The sequence below is a fragment of the Brienomyrus brachyistius genome, chromosome 18 (assembly GCF_023856365.1).
Source record: "Brienomyrus brachyistius isolate T26 chromosome 18, BBRACH_0.4, whole genome shotgun sequence".
Classification (NCBI taxonomy): domain Eukaryota; kingdom Metazoa; phylum Chordata; class Actinopteri; order Osteoglossiformes; family Mormyridae; genus Brienomyrus; species Brienomyrus brachyistius.
Window position 1 is genome coordinate 10199761 of NC_064550.1, and position 15017 is coordinate 10214777.

General features: G+C 47.1%; 1 protein-coding gene across 1 annotated transcript in view; it reads right to left on the reverse strand.

Annotated features, from left to right (window-relative positions):
- Positions 1–14878, reverse strand: part of ppm1e (protein phosphatase, Mg2+/Mn2+ dependent, 1E) — a 43469-nt gene extending 28591 nt beyond the window's left edge. Inside the window, exon 1 of the mRNA XM_048984160.1 lies at positions 14598–14878. Within this exon, the coding sequence (XP_048840117.1) occupies positions 14598–14779 (182 nt within the window). The 5' untranslated portion in view covers positions 14780–14878. The remainder of the gene's footprint in view (positions 1–14597) is intronic.
- Between the last annotated feature and the right edge of the window lie 139 nt (positions 14879–15017).

Sequence of the window (15017 nt, forward strand, 5' to 3'; positions counted from 1 at the left end):
GCTGGCAGCGCCGAGGCCTGGACCGCCTTAGCCGAGGCCTGGACCGCCTTAGCCGAGGCCTGGACCGCCTTAGCCTAGGCCTGGACCGCCTTAGCCGAGGCCTGGACCGCCTTAGCCTTTTCAGTGCGGTTATACCTGCGTAGCCAGCTGGTCACGTGACTGTCTCGACACGCCCAGGCACTCAGTCTCAGAGGAGGGTCCGCCAGAAGGAGGCGCGTCAAACAGTAACCCCAGCCGGGAGGGGGAGGCTCGGCTTAGAACGTTAACTGCTGGTTTACCTCAATTGGCAACGACAGCCCATCAGCGGACGACCGGCAGTGCCTCGGCGGTCATGCTCTCCTCTCGTGACACGGCGATGTTTTTAAGACTGTCACCTCAACCAGGGACGCCGTAAAGAGGAAGAAAGTCAGAACGAGTCCAAGCACCCTCGCTTCAGATGGACCCTAAAAAATCTGGAATATAATTCGATTGGTCTGGGTTGGGGGCCCAATATGAAATGTTTTCATAATCCCTACGGGGCTCCCCTGACTTCTACTCCTGATCACAACCAAGAAGTAAAACGCTCACAGGGCACACTGGGTAAAGATGTCATTAAAATTAACAGTAACGCTCTTCATTTGTTTTCCCTGCTGTTTAGAGTCGATAGAAACAGTGGATATTCCTGACGGCTATAACTTATTTAGCCATTCCGAGATAGGGAAGGAGGGGAGTTATTTTATTAGGAGGTAGCTAAGCAGACCCCTGGGTGGGCCCTTTCTCTTTCTAACAGGGGCTAGATGAGCACATGAGCCGATCAGTCAAATGCTCGACAGGTAAGGAGAGCGCAGACGCAGGAGCGGTTACTGTAGAGAAAGAGCACCCACCGCCATCAGCACCTGAGCAGGCCGAGCTGGGAGCTGGGCTTTCTCCCGCCATCAACCGATTGGTGGGATTAATCACAACTAGGCAACCAAAATCGGGCACTTGAAAGTCCTTTGAGAGGGACTCGACTAGATTCACCAGCCAATTTCCCAGAGCTAATATTTTAATTGTATAAATGAGGATTTGGGGGCGGCATGGTGGTACCGTGGTTAGCACTGTTGCCTCACATCTCTGGGACCCGGGTTCGAGTCTCCGGGTCACATGTGTGTGGAGTTTGCATGTTCTCCCCATGTCGTCGTTGGGTTTCCTCTGGGTACTCCGGTTTCCCCCCACAGTCCAAAGACATGCTGAGGCTAATTGGAGTTACTACATTGCCCATAGGTGTGAGTGAATGGTGTGTGAATGTGCCCTGTGATGGACTAGTCCCCTGTCCTGGGTTGTTCCCCACCTTGTGCCCGTAGCTCCCAGGATAGGCTCCGGACCCCCTGCCACCCAGAAGGATAAACAGGTTGGAAAATGGATGGATGGAGATTAGCATTTTAATTTTTTCATTTTAATTTTCAGGGGGCAGGCATGGTGGTGCAGGGGTTAGCACTGTTGCCTCACGCCTCTGGGACCAGGGTTCCTGGAAGATGGGCTTCACCTTTGAGTCTGGTTCCTCCTAAGTTTTCTTCCTTCTAGGATATTTTTCCTTGCCATTGTCACCTCACGGAGACAATGTAATGTTCTGAAAATGTGCTATACAATCAGAACTGCATTGAATTGAACTGAACAGTTTGCGGGGCGGCATGGTGGTGCAGTGGTTAGCACTGTTGCCTCACACCTCTGGGACCTGGGTTTGAGTCTCCGCCTGGGTCACATGTGTGTGGAGTTTGCATGTTCTCCCCATGTCGTCGTGGGGTTTCCTCTGTGTACTCCAGTTTCCCGCCACAGTCCAAAAACATGCTGAGGCTAATTGGAGTTGCTAAATTGCCCGTAGGTGTGCATGTGTGAGTGTGCCCTGCGATGGGCTGGCCCCCCATCCTGGGTTGTTCCCTGCCTTGTGCCCATTGCTTCCGGGATAGACTCCGGACCCCCCGCAACCCAGTAGGATAAGCGGTTTGGAAAATGGATGGATGGATGGATGGATGGATAAACGGTTTGAGTTCCACTAGAGTGTGTTTTGTGGTGCTAATTGCTGTGGTTACTTCAGCGCCTTTTATGACCTGGCTGAAGCGAGATGGCTCATGAATGATGCCCTGGTGAGCCACACGTCCAGTGGGAGGAGCCAGCGGGAGAGATTGGGCCTTTTGCTGGCGAGACAGTAAGTAAATGAGTAGCTCTTACGGTATTAAATATGTAGACAACAGACTCCGGTTCAATAATGCAAACTTTCTCCACAGAATTGTATGCCGTAATGCAACCCCACACAAAGGCAGAGCCGATCTGCTCCACTGCTAGGGGGGTTAGGGGGGAGGGATTAAATGCCGCTTACAAAGCACGGCCTGACCAAGCCCACTCCCTCTTCCCATTTCCTTAATGAACCCGGGCATGGCACTCGATCCAGGAGGAATTATGTGGATCACCATCCGGCAAGGAGCTCAGAAATACCCCGGATAAACAAAAGCAAGATGCAATATCCTCTCATCACATTCCGGCGTAGCTGGAGGCTTGTTTCGTGAAAATGAATCACCTGAATGAGATTAACCCACACGTGGCTTACGTGACAGCTAGTCCTCACATAAAACTGGTAACAAAAGCCTGCGCGACTGGCTTTCCAAGGCTGCTGCACTAGGTCGGTATGGCCTGTAGCCAGGAGGGTGCACAGGCTGGCGCCCCCTATGTCTGCCCGTGGGACTGCAGGCTTCGATCTTAAAGCAAGTAGGCTAAACATTTTAATAAGCCATTCCTTGGGCTGAGAATACACTTCGACCAAAGGGTTTGCCCTTTGTTATGGACTCTAAGGCCAGGGCTTCCTATAATACCTGCCTGGAGTTCATGCACCCATTAATGAGCCTGTTCCAGACACGTGTATTTCATACAGCGGGCCTCATTTGCATTACACCATGGCAGACTGTTCGGCGTGTGAGAAGACAAGGGATTGGGCCCTGGTACTCAGGGCAGCTGCTTTGCATTGCCCTGGCTTTGGAAGGTAGGCAACATTTGCTTACAAGCTGCCGATAAACAAACAGCCCCTTGCTGTGGACCGGATTCACAGGACCATCGCAGACGGCCATGCACTGCAGAAGTGGCACTTCCTCTCTGCCACGGTGTGCTTTTTTTTTCAGATTCCCAGAAGGCCGCTGCGCTGCTGTGCAGCTGTGGCTGGTCATTGCCGAACACCTATTGGCTCCTCAAACGTTATGAAGTGAGAGGATCATAAAACATGGCCTGAGGACACAGCGTAGCACCCATGTTCCATAACATCTTATCTAGCGACGATTCTGGAATCCATCCCAGGAAGCACAGGGATGAGGCAGCGGGCCCATCAGAGGCTACTATCTCGCACACAAAATCACAAATCGGGCAATTTCGAGACCCCAATTCACGTAAACGCATGCGTTTTTGGATGGGTTCCGGAGTCCCCAGATGAAATGTAGGCTATAGTGGGCAGAATATGCAATCTCCACAATCTCAGAACTGAAATCAAACTGAATCTCGGTGCCACCCCTCTGCATCAATGTACCTATTAGTAATCAGATGACTGTCCATGAATATGTAAGATCAACGCTTTGAAGAGCCACACACAGGCGCCATGGCATGAATAACCCTCCCCGCGGTCCGTCCGCTCCCGCTCTGCTTTCTGTGCTCAGCACCAGCAGCTTACAGGCTGCAGATGAGTCATAAGCCCCCAAAGGAACACTGTGGCCATGCACTGGGAACCAAGCACCGGGAGTCAGGCACAAGGTCAGGCCGGCACATCAGGGCGGAACTCAGGCCACTGGCCCTCCAGTGTGCTCAGCGTCACCGGCACAGCCCAGAGCACGGAGGTCACCGCTGGGGTGACAAGAGTCAGTGAACCATATGGAACAGAAGAGCTTCATCAGAATCGCCGGACTGGGAGAATTTGATCTGATGCTTGCAAATACCAAATGCTGTAAAGCCCATCCATAACGTTTTTGTACTGTTCTAAGGCATACCCATAAGATTGTTGTAATGTTCTAAGGCATACCCATAAGATTGTTGTAATGTTCTAAAGCATATGCATAAATTTGTTGTGGGGTACTAAGGCATACCCATAAGATTGTTGTAATGTTCTAAGGCGTACTCATAAGATTGTTGTAATGTTCTAAAGCATATGCATAAGATTGTTGTTAGGTTCTAAGGCATACAGTACCCATAAGATTGTTGTAATGTTCTAAAGCATATGCATAAGATTGTTGTTAGGTTCTAAGGCATACCCATAAGATTGTTGTGATGTTCTAAGGCGTATCCATAAGATTGTTGTAATGTTCTAAAGCATATGCATAAGATTGTTGTTAGGTTCTAAGGCATACCCATAAGATTGTTGTGATGTTCTAAGGCGTATCCATAAGATTGTTGTAATGTTCTAAGGTGTGCCCATAAGGTTGTTGTAATGTTCTAAGGCGTATCCATAAGATTGTTGTAATGTTCTAAGGCATAGCCAGAAAACTGTGTAGACCACAGCAGCTGGGAGAAGGCCATCTTACAGCACTTCTCCAGAGCCTTACCTTTCGCCTGCTACATGAGTGTTCATAGGAGTTAGCACACCTCCCAGGACAGGTTTCCTTCATAACATAATCAAACAAATAACCAGATGATCCATCTCGCTGTCCTACTGAAACACCTGTCAATTCACAAAGGAACCGGCTCGGTCCTAGTTTGTAGCCCAGATAGCCTGACGTTATTAACACATTAAATAACCCTGGCACCTCCCTCAGCACCACCTCAAGGCAATGGCGGATTTCCCAAGGTGCGCCCATCACGGGGGCATCGGCACCCAGCAAGTCGAAGGTCTGTATGAAGCTGGCTAAACAACCCAGCAAGTCGAAGGGAGGGACCCAGTGATGACGTTTCATCTGTGGCAAAAAAAAGTATCAGTGCCCTGTCAGGGGGCATGAGCTCCGCTTTCAGGCCCAGCCAGAGACAGCAGCCACTTAAAAGCAGTCATGAGGAGGCAATTAGTTTCTGTTTTGTGAGGGGAGCAACACAAGCCTCCCTGTCAGGCGTTCAATGGTCGGGACTAAAAAAAGAAAGTCTTTTTAAACTCAGAGCCTGTTAAAGCTGGAGCCACCATGAGCAGCAGCCCCCAGGAAGCAATAGCTGCTTTAGAATATAGGCCAGTCATCTCCTCCTTCATACAGCCCCAGTTTCACAGCCTGAGGAATGGAGGTGCTGTACCATGGCCTGGGAAGAGCATTTGCATATGAGAGCAGGTCGCCCATTCGCTCTGACCACGGCTGCCTCCAGCGTCCTTGAAAAGTCCACTCCTACAGGTTACTGGCCGGAATACTGGAAGACCAGGTGATGCGCTCCTTACGGGATGGCTCAGTTTGCTGCCGTTACGTTCAGAAACCTTTAAAAAAGGATAAGTGACCCAAACCGGTCCCGTTTTTTTCAAGGCCACTGCAAATTCATGGTTCTGTATTAGCAGCACCAGCCCTATCTTTTCAGGGACCCTAGGCAACCCTAAATAAATAGCTTTTGCCCTGACCATTAGACTGGCATCGTGTCATTACTATTATGCTTGCCACTGTCACACTGTCTGTCAGACCCCAGAGTGCAACGAGTGACCAGAAGGGACCGGCAACAGGAAAACTCAGAGGAGATGCTGGGGTCTTAATGTGTGAGCCCAGAGACCGAATCAGTGCAAGGGTTCTCAGACTAAGAGCATGTTAGTTAAAATATCTGAACCAAAGAAATCATTCAGGGTCCCTTCGGATTCATTCGGGGCTTCCGGCTTGTGACACGTTTGGAAAAACTGACGAGCCCCCCTGGCAGTTTTATTGGTTTTAATGGAGTGTGGTGGAAAAATGAAGCCGAGACTCTGATTGGGGGAGTAGAAGGGAGGTCTGACAGGGGTGGCATTGGGGCGGAGTCATACTCGCACCGGCGGTAAATCATTCGTTTTCCACAGTTCCACCAACTGTATTTGGCATCGCAGACGGCAGCAGCAAACATGAACAAACATGAAGATTCCTCAGCCGGGAAACTTTCTGCCTTCTCAGACTCGCTTCTTGGCTGGTCTGCTTGCAACGAACTTCAGAGGAAAATAAAAAAAACAACTCAATTTGTACATAGGGACTGTTAGTGCCAAGTTTGGATCTTAGCAGAGACTAGCTGCACTTCCTCCTTTTGGCGCTCGTCTGTGCGATCCTGACATTTCAGTTGGAGAAAATGTGGCAGGCTGTATGCAGACATACCACCAATCTCTTCAGTCCTCAAACACTCAAAATGCAATAAAATTCAGATGTGGAAAGGAAGTATAAAGCTACAATTTATCCATCCATCCATCCATCTTCTGTACCCGCTTGTCCTTTGCAGGGTCCTGAGCCTATCACAGAATAACCCAGGACGGTGCGCTAACCCATCTCCAATAGATTTTAATAAAATAAATTACAGAAAGTGACACCACAGCCTCCGCCTCCAGCATGTCTTGGTGGTTGGTTTGCAGGAGTAACTCCTCCCTGACCAGAGTAAACATGCTCTGTGTTTACCATAGTCTCAGATGCCCCCCACCCCACCCCGCATGCACATGAATAGTGGAAGAAAGGAGGGGAGGTAAAGGAGGAGGTGTGGACCAATGCTGCAGTGGTGTCATGTTGACCACCGGCCAAGAAGGGGTTAAACATATAGTGGGCTTGGTGATGGTCAGGGCTGCCCCGGTACGCTAATTCCAGGACCAGGCTGATTAAGGGATTACCCTTGGAAGTAATTTGCCAGGCCAGGATAGCCTGGCCAAAGAGCGCGCAGTGAAGAAGTCAGGACAGGGAGGCGTGGAGGTCCGCTCACTTGGCCACATCTGGGATGGAGGCGAGGTGGCGGCCATCCTGGAGCAGCTTATCCAGGATTTCGTGCTGGTGCTCCGCCCCCCGTGCTCCGCCCCCGTGCCGGTGCTCCGCCCCCGTGCCTGTGCTCCGCCCCCGTGCCTCTGCACGCAGCCCTGAATCAGACTGAGGCGGCACTAACTGTGTCAGACGGTGTGAGCTGGGCCGCCAGGCCCGAATGCTATTAGGGTACAAGCACTCCGGGGGGATTCGGCCGCCAGGGGGGCCGGCTGCCTTCATTTGTGGCAGCCTGCTCCAGAACTCACCGGTCTCGACATCCACAGGAAGGGGCGGGGACACGGCAAGCTGGGGGTGTCCCAGTATATTTCCCCCCAGGTATTTTGCATTATTTCACTGGAACTGATGGTGCCGCTGGGCATACAGCAATGCTGTCAGCGGTAAAAAATGCGACGACGAGGCCTGTGACGTGTGACAGCTGAGCCTGTAGGTCGCAAACAGCTGCTACGCTGTCTGTCGCTGACGTGAGATCTCTGTTCATGTTCATGCCTCTTCACGCCGCTGTACACCCACCGTACACGTCGTGTAGTTTGCATTCTGGGCAATTCAAGGTCAGAATCCTCACATTTCCTCTTATTTCGGGAAAATGACTTTCAGGCAGCATGCGGATTTGTTTGTTTAAATGACACGTTCCTGAGGGAAAAGGAATTCCAGCGACATCTTTTTTGCTGTAAGGGTCCAACGATTCACCTTTTTGATATATGACATGAAAGAGTCTCTGATTCTTAAGGTACTCACACTGATTTCATTATAATTACGCATACTCAGCACAAAACTAGGTCAAGAAATTTCAAAGGACAACCGTATAAAGAGACAACAACTTCTTGCTAAATGATTTCAGCTTCATTTATTGACAATGTACACAGATTCCTTCCAATACCTTATATTGACCCACTCATTCTGCTGCTTGGAGCTGTCCTTGGAAATGTAGCTTAATCTTTATGGCCATATGCCCTTCGAGCTGACGGCCACAACCTTGGTGAGGAGACCCAGTGACAGACGTGCTATGGATCCGCCACAAGCACACTTAGCGCAACTGCTCATCAATCGGCAACAGTCAGTTAATCAATCACATCTCCACTAAATTATGAAGATGGTGGTTTTAACAAGAGGTGACAGACCTCTTTTAAACAAATGAAATTCAGGAAGAAAGGCAGAAGACCCTTCGGAACGGCGGCTTTGTTTATGTAGAACCTGAAAATGATCAGGGATGAGTATGAAATGATAGACAGTAGACCATAATATATTTCCCCTGGGAGAGATGGATGGATGGATGGATGGATGGATCTATCTATCTATCTATCTATCTATCTATCTATCTATCTATCTATCTATCTATCTATCTATCTATCTATCTATCTATCTATCTATCTATCTATCTATCTATTTATCTATTTCCTTCACCCCTTGCTATCAGATCATTTTCACGACTGACATTCAGTAGCCAAGGGGAACAAATGAATCAACATTTGCATGTAAATGAAGATATGCTTCAGAGTCCAACATGACTATTAAATAAGACACTTACACTGAAACAGCAAAAGGAAGCCACACTCCCTGGTGGGGGTCCAGATAAAACCGGAGCCCTGGGGGTAGCTGGGAGGGGCTCCAGGGAAAACCCCTGCACGCAGCACCCACATGTCAATGAACATTCTAGAGAATCACATTAGCAGTAGATCCCAAATAAGTTCAGCATTTAACACAGGTTTCGAGTATTACTGTATTACAGGTGATGCAAGAAAATGTCTCTGACCTTCATATTCATTCATGTCCCCTAATAAAATGTCCTAATTGAGGCCAAGGATAGGGAAAAAAAGCATGTTTCTGATGCGGCAACAGAATGACTTGAATCACCGAGAACCCAAGCAACCACATTTTCTCTCTGCTTAGCTCGACTGAGCTAGGCTTCAAAATGTACCGACTAGCAGAAGAAAAGTAAAGTTCCCCCTTCGACTAAACACACACAAGAACTGTGAGCCTGACCCTGCTCACTGGGGCCGGAGACGATGGAGAAAATGGACTGAGTGACTGCAGGCCCCAAAAAATCACTTCTGCTCCACCGACTAAACAGCACAGAAAGACAGGCCTTGCTTTCAGAGTCAAACATATATTTATCTGTATGTATTTTTGATGGTTTACTGTGACGGGGGCCGCCAGATATCCAAACAACGAAGAGCTGTTCTCATCACAGTACTGTGGAGGCTTTGACTTCTGTACGTATCCTCCTTTGGACGTCTTCAATACCATACTTTCCCCTCCTCCTGCTCAAACCTAGAAATGCATTTATTATTGTATATGGAAATTCAGCATCGCCGTTACACACCGACCATCGCCCTGCCAATACATCGTGCCCATGGGCATCGCTCAGGCACTCGCACACCGGCCTGGATGGCACCATAGGCTCAGAGCCTATGCTGGCCGTGGATCTATGTTTTGGCTGGCCTTGTCTTCTCTGTTAAATCCCACCACGGCTCAAATGGCAAAGTTCCAGCTGGATCCAACCTGCCCGAAAGGTGTCCCCAATACACCGTTGGAAAAGATTCTTCTTCCAACACCATGCAGGCAGAACAAGATGGCTGCTTTTTTTTTTTTTTAGCCTTGCGACGATATTTAGCCATTTTAAGCCACGCGCTGCACAAAGGATTCAGCCAGGATTTGGGTTGAGATCTGCTGGGAGGAGGACATTTGAACAGTCGAGGTTTTATCAAACAGAAGCACGACGCAGCCAGGTGCTTCTCCGCTGCCACCTGAACCAGGCAAAGGTCGCCTTTGTCCTCTGGATCATTTTCGTGTTGACTTTTGATCTGTGGTGGAGGTGCAAATGAGCTCGCCTGCCGTTTCTCTGGGACCAGCTCTACGTTGGTGGACCAAATCCCAATCTGACTATGTCCCTCCTAAAGGGGGGGGTTGGACTGTTCAGCTGGGGAGCAGCTGCTATCAATGTTACTGAAGATGAGTTATGCTGTAATACGTCGCCAAAAATGCTCTTGGCAGAAAGATCTGGCTACGTGTGAGAGAAATATGACAATTTAATTTCTATGCTCTTGTGCATTTTTTTTATTCACATCAAAACAACAAAGCTTGAACATTGTGACCAGAGGTTAAATCAAGTAGCATTGATTTGTATATGTATATATAAACATATGTGTGTGTGTGTGTGTATATATATATGAATGCATGACTGAAGCAAATTGTCAAAACTGTTTTCCTTTTGGAAGACAGAACCTCACCTCCATCTCATTCTTGAACCTGTAATTTGACTGAAGTCATTTGACGCTGTGTGCTTTGGTCAACTGACATTAAAAACGTATTAGCAAAAGGTACTTTTGAATATGCATAATTACCTTGTCATATCATTGCTTAAAAATCTTAACAATAATTACTCAACCCTCTTCGTCTGACCATTCCATGTGGCTGGATCAAATGGATTTCAAAGATCAGTTCCACACTTAATCCACTTTCAGATTTATGTGTAACTGGCCATTATTTACTTTCATACAGCTACCTTTCATAAAAACACTATCAGAATATTTAGATTATCCCCCCTCTAAGCTACCCAGTGATTCCAGACCTTGTTTCGAATCCTTTCCTTCTTGCGGTTCTAGGTGGACGGCACAACACCACCAACCTTATAGCTCAGAGTATCTCTCCTGCATAACCAACCCATTACATAAATATGTTGCTCGAATCACATTCTCATATTGTGGTCGGCCTTCCCCACAAAATGAATGGATTTCATGTAACTGGAATGTGCGCTAAATTTCGCTTCAAAAACACACAAACACGATACAGATTTTCGCCAAAATGTGACAGTTGGTTTTGCAGAGTTAAACTGATTCGCGATTTCTCCTCACCTTGCTGCAAAGTTAAACCGTCAGGTTTGGGTCACTGTGACGCGTGGTCACAGTAACTGGCGATGCGAGTGCTTCCTGCTCTCACAAAGGTTACATGCAGCTACGCACATCCAAGGCGTTAAAATCAAATCTGATGCTCTCGGTTGGCATGGTGTTTGGGTCATTCGTGTTGTCGAGGGCGAGGGCGTTTCCCATTCGGACCATCTACACAGAACTCCTCGTTCAGAGAACCATGGCACCTCTCGGATGCCCTTATAAACCAGGCATTTACTAAAGGTCTCTTACAGGGCTGCACTAGACATCGGCTACTTTTTAATTTCATTTTCAAAAAATATCATAAGCTGTACCGTAATCGATCAATTTTACCAAAACACTAGAGTATAAAGGACGCTATTTATATTGGCTTATCAAGGATATTGCCATGTAAGCTATATAAGAGACTGCCGATGGCAGGAACATGCGGCGTCATACATGTAACCTAGTAAGACATCATGCTGATTAAATTAAATTCAGACATAATCCTCCTGACACATAACCAAAATAATTCAACTACCATCATAATCACATCATAATTACAGTACTTAAGTGTCACCACAGCTGAATTTCCTGCAACTTCAAGGAAGAAACCGGCAAACAAGGCTATTTTTAATTACACCAACTAATAATAAAACATTAAAGGCATGTGGCTCCTGCACTGACTCCTTAAGAGCTGGTTTGCTATTTTCGATCACATTATCTTCATGCATTCCACACCAGTGTACTCATTAGTGTCCACCCTTCGCTTTGCAGGCCATGGAACTGGGACACTATCTAGCAACCAGTTAAAGGTGAACTTAATCCATAACTCCACCCAATTAATCCATAATGTGAACAGGGTCATCTCAGAACTCAAGAAGACCCACCGGTCATCCTGACTCATGTTCTGCCTTGTATGCATTGGATGTTAATATTGACACTCAAACCACATATAAAACTGGTCCTCTCACTGGTACTGGTCTTCCTTAAATTACTTTATTGACTTGAAAATCAAGCATATATTCTTTTCCCATTTGACATTTTTTTCATTTCAATTCTAAAAAGTCTTCAGTAGTTACAGATTAAAGAAATTATCTGAAATAATATTTGTGACACGACTAAGTGAGAAGACAACCTTAATTATTATATTTGATGAGAAATTCGGCTTATTATGATAATGCTAGATATTTACCGGAACAATATTGGGGTTAAGAGTATCTGACTCCCGCACTCTTGTCTAATTACGTCTATCTGTGCTTCTATGAAACACAATTTAGCGTCAGGGTTTGAACAGTTTGCAGAAGAGCGAGAAATTTTCCCTTGGTGCCACATATGCGCATTCCAATGCAAGAGTGTCTTTCACTCATTAGCCGAAAATGACATTTGTGCATTGCTGAATTCCCAATTGTGCGCGAACCATCTACATTTGAAAGTATCACTTTGGCCAGTTGCAATAATTATCTGTTACTTCACCATTTCAAAGTGGGAATTAACTGAGAGACAACGTGAGGTGTGACTGCTGGGACTGAGATACGCCATTTCTCTCTGCCCTGGGAACAAACTGTGGGAATACTGCTGAAGAACAGACAAAGCCCTCTCTGCCTCAAAACCTGGAATTCCTCTCCCCGCACCCCCACTCCCAGCCTAGTTGAAACCTGTAATATTGAGGCATGCTCAGATCAGCAGGTTTGAAAGTGTGCCCGGGCATTAAAGAAAAAAAAAAAAGCTTGCGATGTCATTGCCACGGCAACCCCTCCCTAGCACGGACGTCCCCCTCCTTCATGCGCACACATGCTTCAACCCCTCCCAACACCCACGCAGACCCACACACGGAGACGGGAAGCGAACAAAGGGGATTTCTCCCTCTCCTCCAGAACTATGATTAGATCTTCATCCCAGAGACACAAAAATCATGCACTCAATACTGAATTACCACAGAGGCAGTTGAACTCCAACATCGGAATCTAAGTCACTACATGGAAATAACTATTCTTTGTACCCACCAGGTTTGATTAATCTGGCAATAAAATTAGGCGCATGCATCAGCGGAATACAAGTTCAAAGCTATTTGCATAACAGACAACCGACAGTTAACAATCTGATCTTTGTGCAAGGTACGTACCCTTGTTACAGGGAGACCCATAATTAAACATCTCCAATGTTATCTAATCGGAAATAGCACGGATGGTCTGTCCTCTGTCATCTACCCATACGTGACCTTAATGTAAAAGACCTTCCTCTGACTTCTGCTGGAACTAGGTAACGAAACAGTGTAGGCGGGTGGTGGTACACTGCTGACGATCTTCTGTTCATACAACTGCAGTGCATGATGCCTTCTGTGCCATGCTCAGATCTCTAGAGGAAATCAATCAAAGAATACTGAAATCCAATAAATGGTATAAATTAAAAGCTTGGCTGGACCATTTGCTTGTTTTATTTTATTTAAAAAATGCATTACAGCGTTGAATTTATTAATATATCATTAACATTGTCCTTTTTTAATAACTACCAGCAATATCAGAACCTAACATGGTACATTTAGCACTACAGTAATTGTATAGGACCCTGACGAGGGTAAACAGTTAAAAGATAGGTGGATGGAAACTTATATTTTACAACCTTCTCCTCATACTCAGGTTAAACTTTTTAATCAGCTGCCTACAGGCTCTTGGTTTCTCCTCCTTGCGTCTCCAACCCGGGAGACTGAGCTCTGACCGCCACACTTGGGCTATTTGTAGAAACGCCAATGACGTGATTTCAACAAAGCAGAAACCATCCTACACAACTCGCCGGTGCCGGCTGACGCGTAAAAAGCGCTGTTACACGCTTCCTGACAATAAAAAACCGTTCAGGCAGCCTCATCTGGACTGACACAGGTAAAGGAGAACCGATGTGCACTGGATGACTGAGACATTAAAAACGATTTATATAAAATACTACACCTCTAAATGGTGTGACGTGGTACAGTCTGCCGGCACTGTGGGTCTTTCAACGAAAAGTATGATTTCAGCGCACGGTCAAAATGAAGGATATTATAGGCACTGACGTCTAAACGCTAATTCATAGCAAAAAAAAATAAAAAATCATTACCGATCCTTCAGCGTCATAAGCCAAGTCCATGAGGAACATAACGCACAGAAACCGGTAACAAGCTGTTGGGTACACGCTTCTTTCATTCATCTCCGCACTCTTTCATTCATTCTTCCCTCCACATTCCCCGGGTTCGCAAGCACTGTAATTCTAGACCCCATAAACGTGAACCCCTTTCAAAGCAGACCAGATTCCTCAATAACAATAGCAATAATAATAATGCTAATAAAATGCATTCGTAATGTATTATTATTTATATGCGACTGATGATAATTTACATCCCCGCGGAGAAGGATAAGCGATTTGGAAACTGGATGGATGGATGGATGGATAATTTACATATATACAGGTCTATATTATTCATACAAGTTAAACATAAACATGCACGGAAGCGCTTAAATGGAAATAAGGTCGCTCGTTTTGATCAAGTGTAGACAACAGATGAAGGATGCATATGCATGGTGCTCAAAATATCAAGTCGTGGTGGTCAAGCAGAAACTGGCAGCATAGATCGCAAAACTACACTGAACCGCCTCGCGAGGCGACGGACAGCGAGGCAGTCGGCGTGCACGATGCCATATAACTATGAAATAAAAGTGACATTATTTGTAACGCGGAACTTAAGTGAATTTGAGTAAGTATACTCTAAGTTGTCTCGCTCGTTACTTTTCGCCGGTGTTATTAACGGCTCCATAGCAGTTTCCAATATTCAATTTAAAAGCCACTGGGTGCTGAAAATATGTGTGAGCGATACGGCGGACCGGGACTTAACTATTTGCACAGATGCTGGAGACACAAGTCGAGACATTCCCCTTCCACTTCGTCCTCGGAGACGAGGTCCGACAACGGGCGCAGGGGCAGAGGCTCGTCGTCCTGGAGCGGTGCCCTCATCTCTCGGACGAAGAGCTCCAGGAACCTTCGGAAGGTTTTCTCCTCGTTGGCGGAGCCGGCCATCACTTCTCATTCCTGGAGAGACGAGAGACAGCACTGGCCGGGGAAGGAGACTACTTCGGAGCGCTTTGCTGGATAGCTCCCCACTCGCTGGGAGGGAGGGGGAGGTGGGAGGGGGCGGGGGCGCGCGAGTGCGCGTGACCAGCAACTCGCGCAATTACAAGAGGAGGCGGGCCGGACGGACGAGCGTGACGACAGAGGAGCGAACGAGACGCCGCCGCGAGGCAGCCGTATCTTCGTC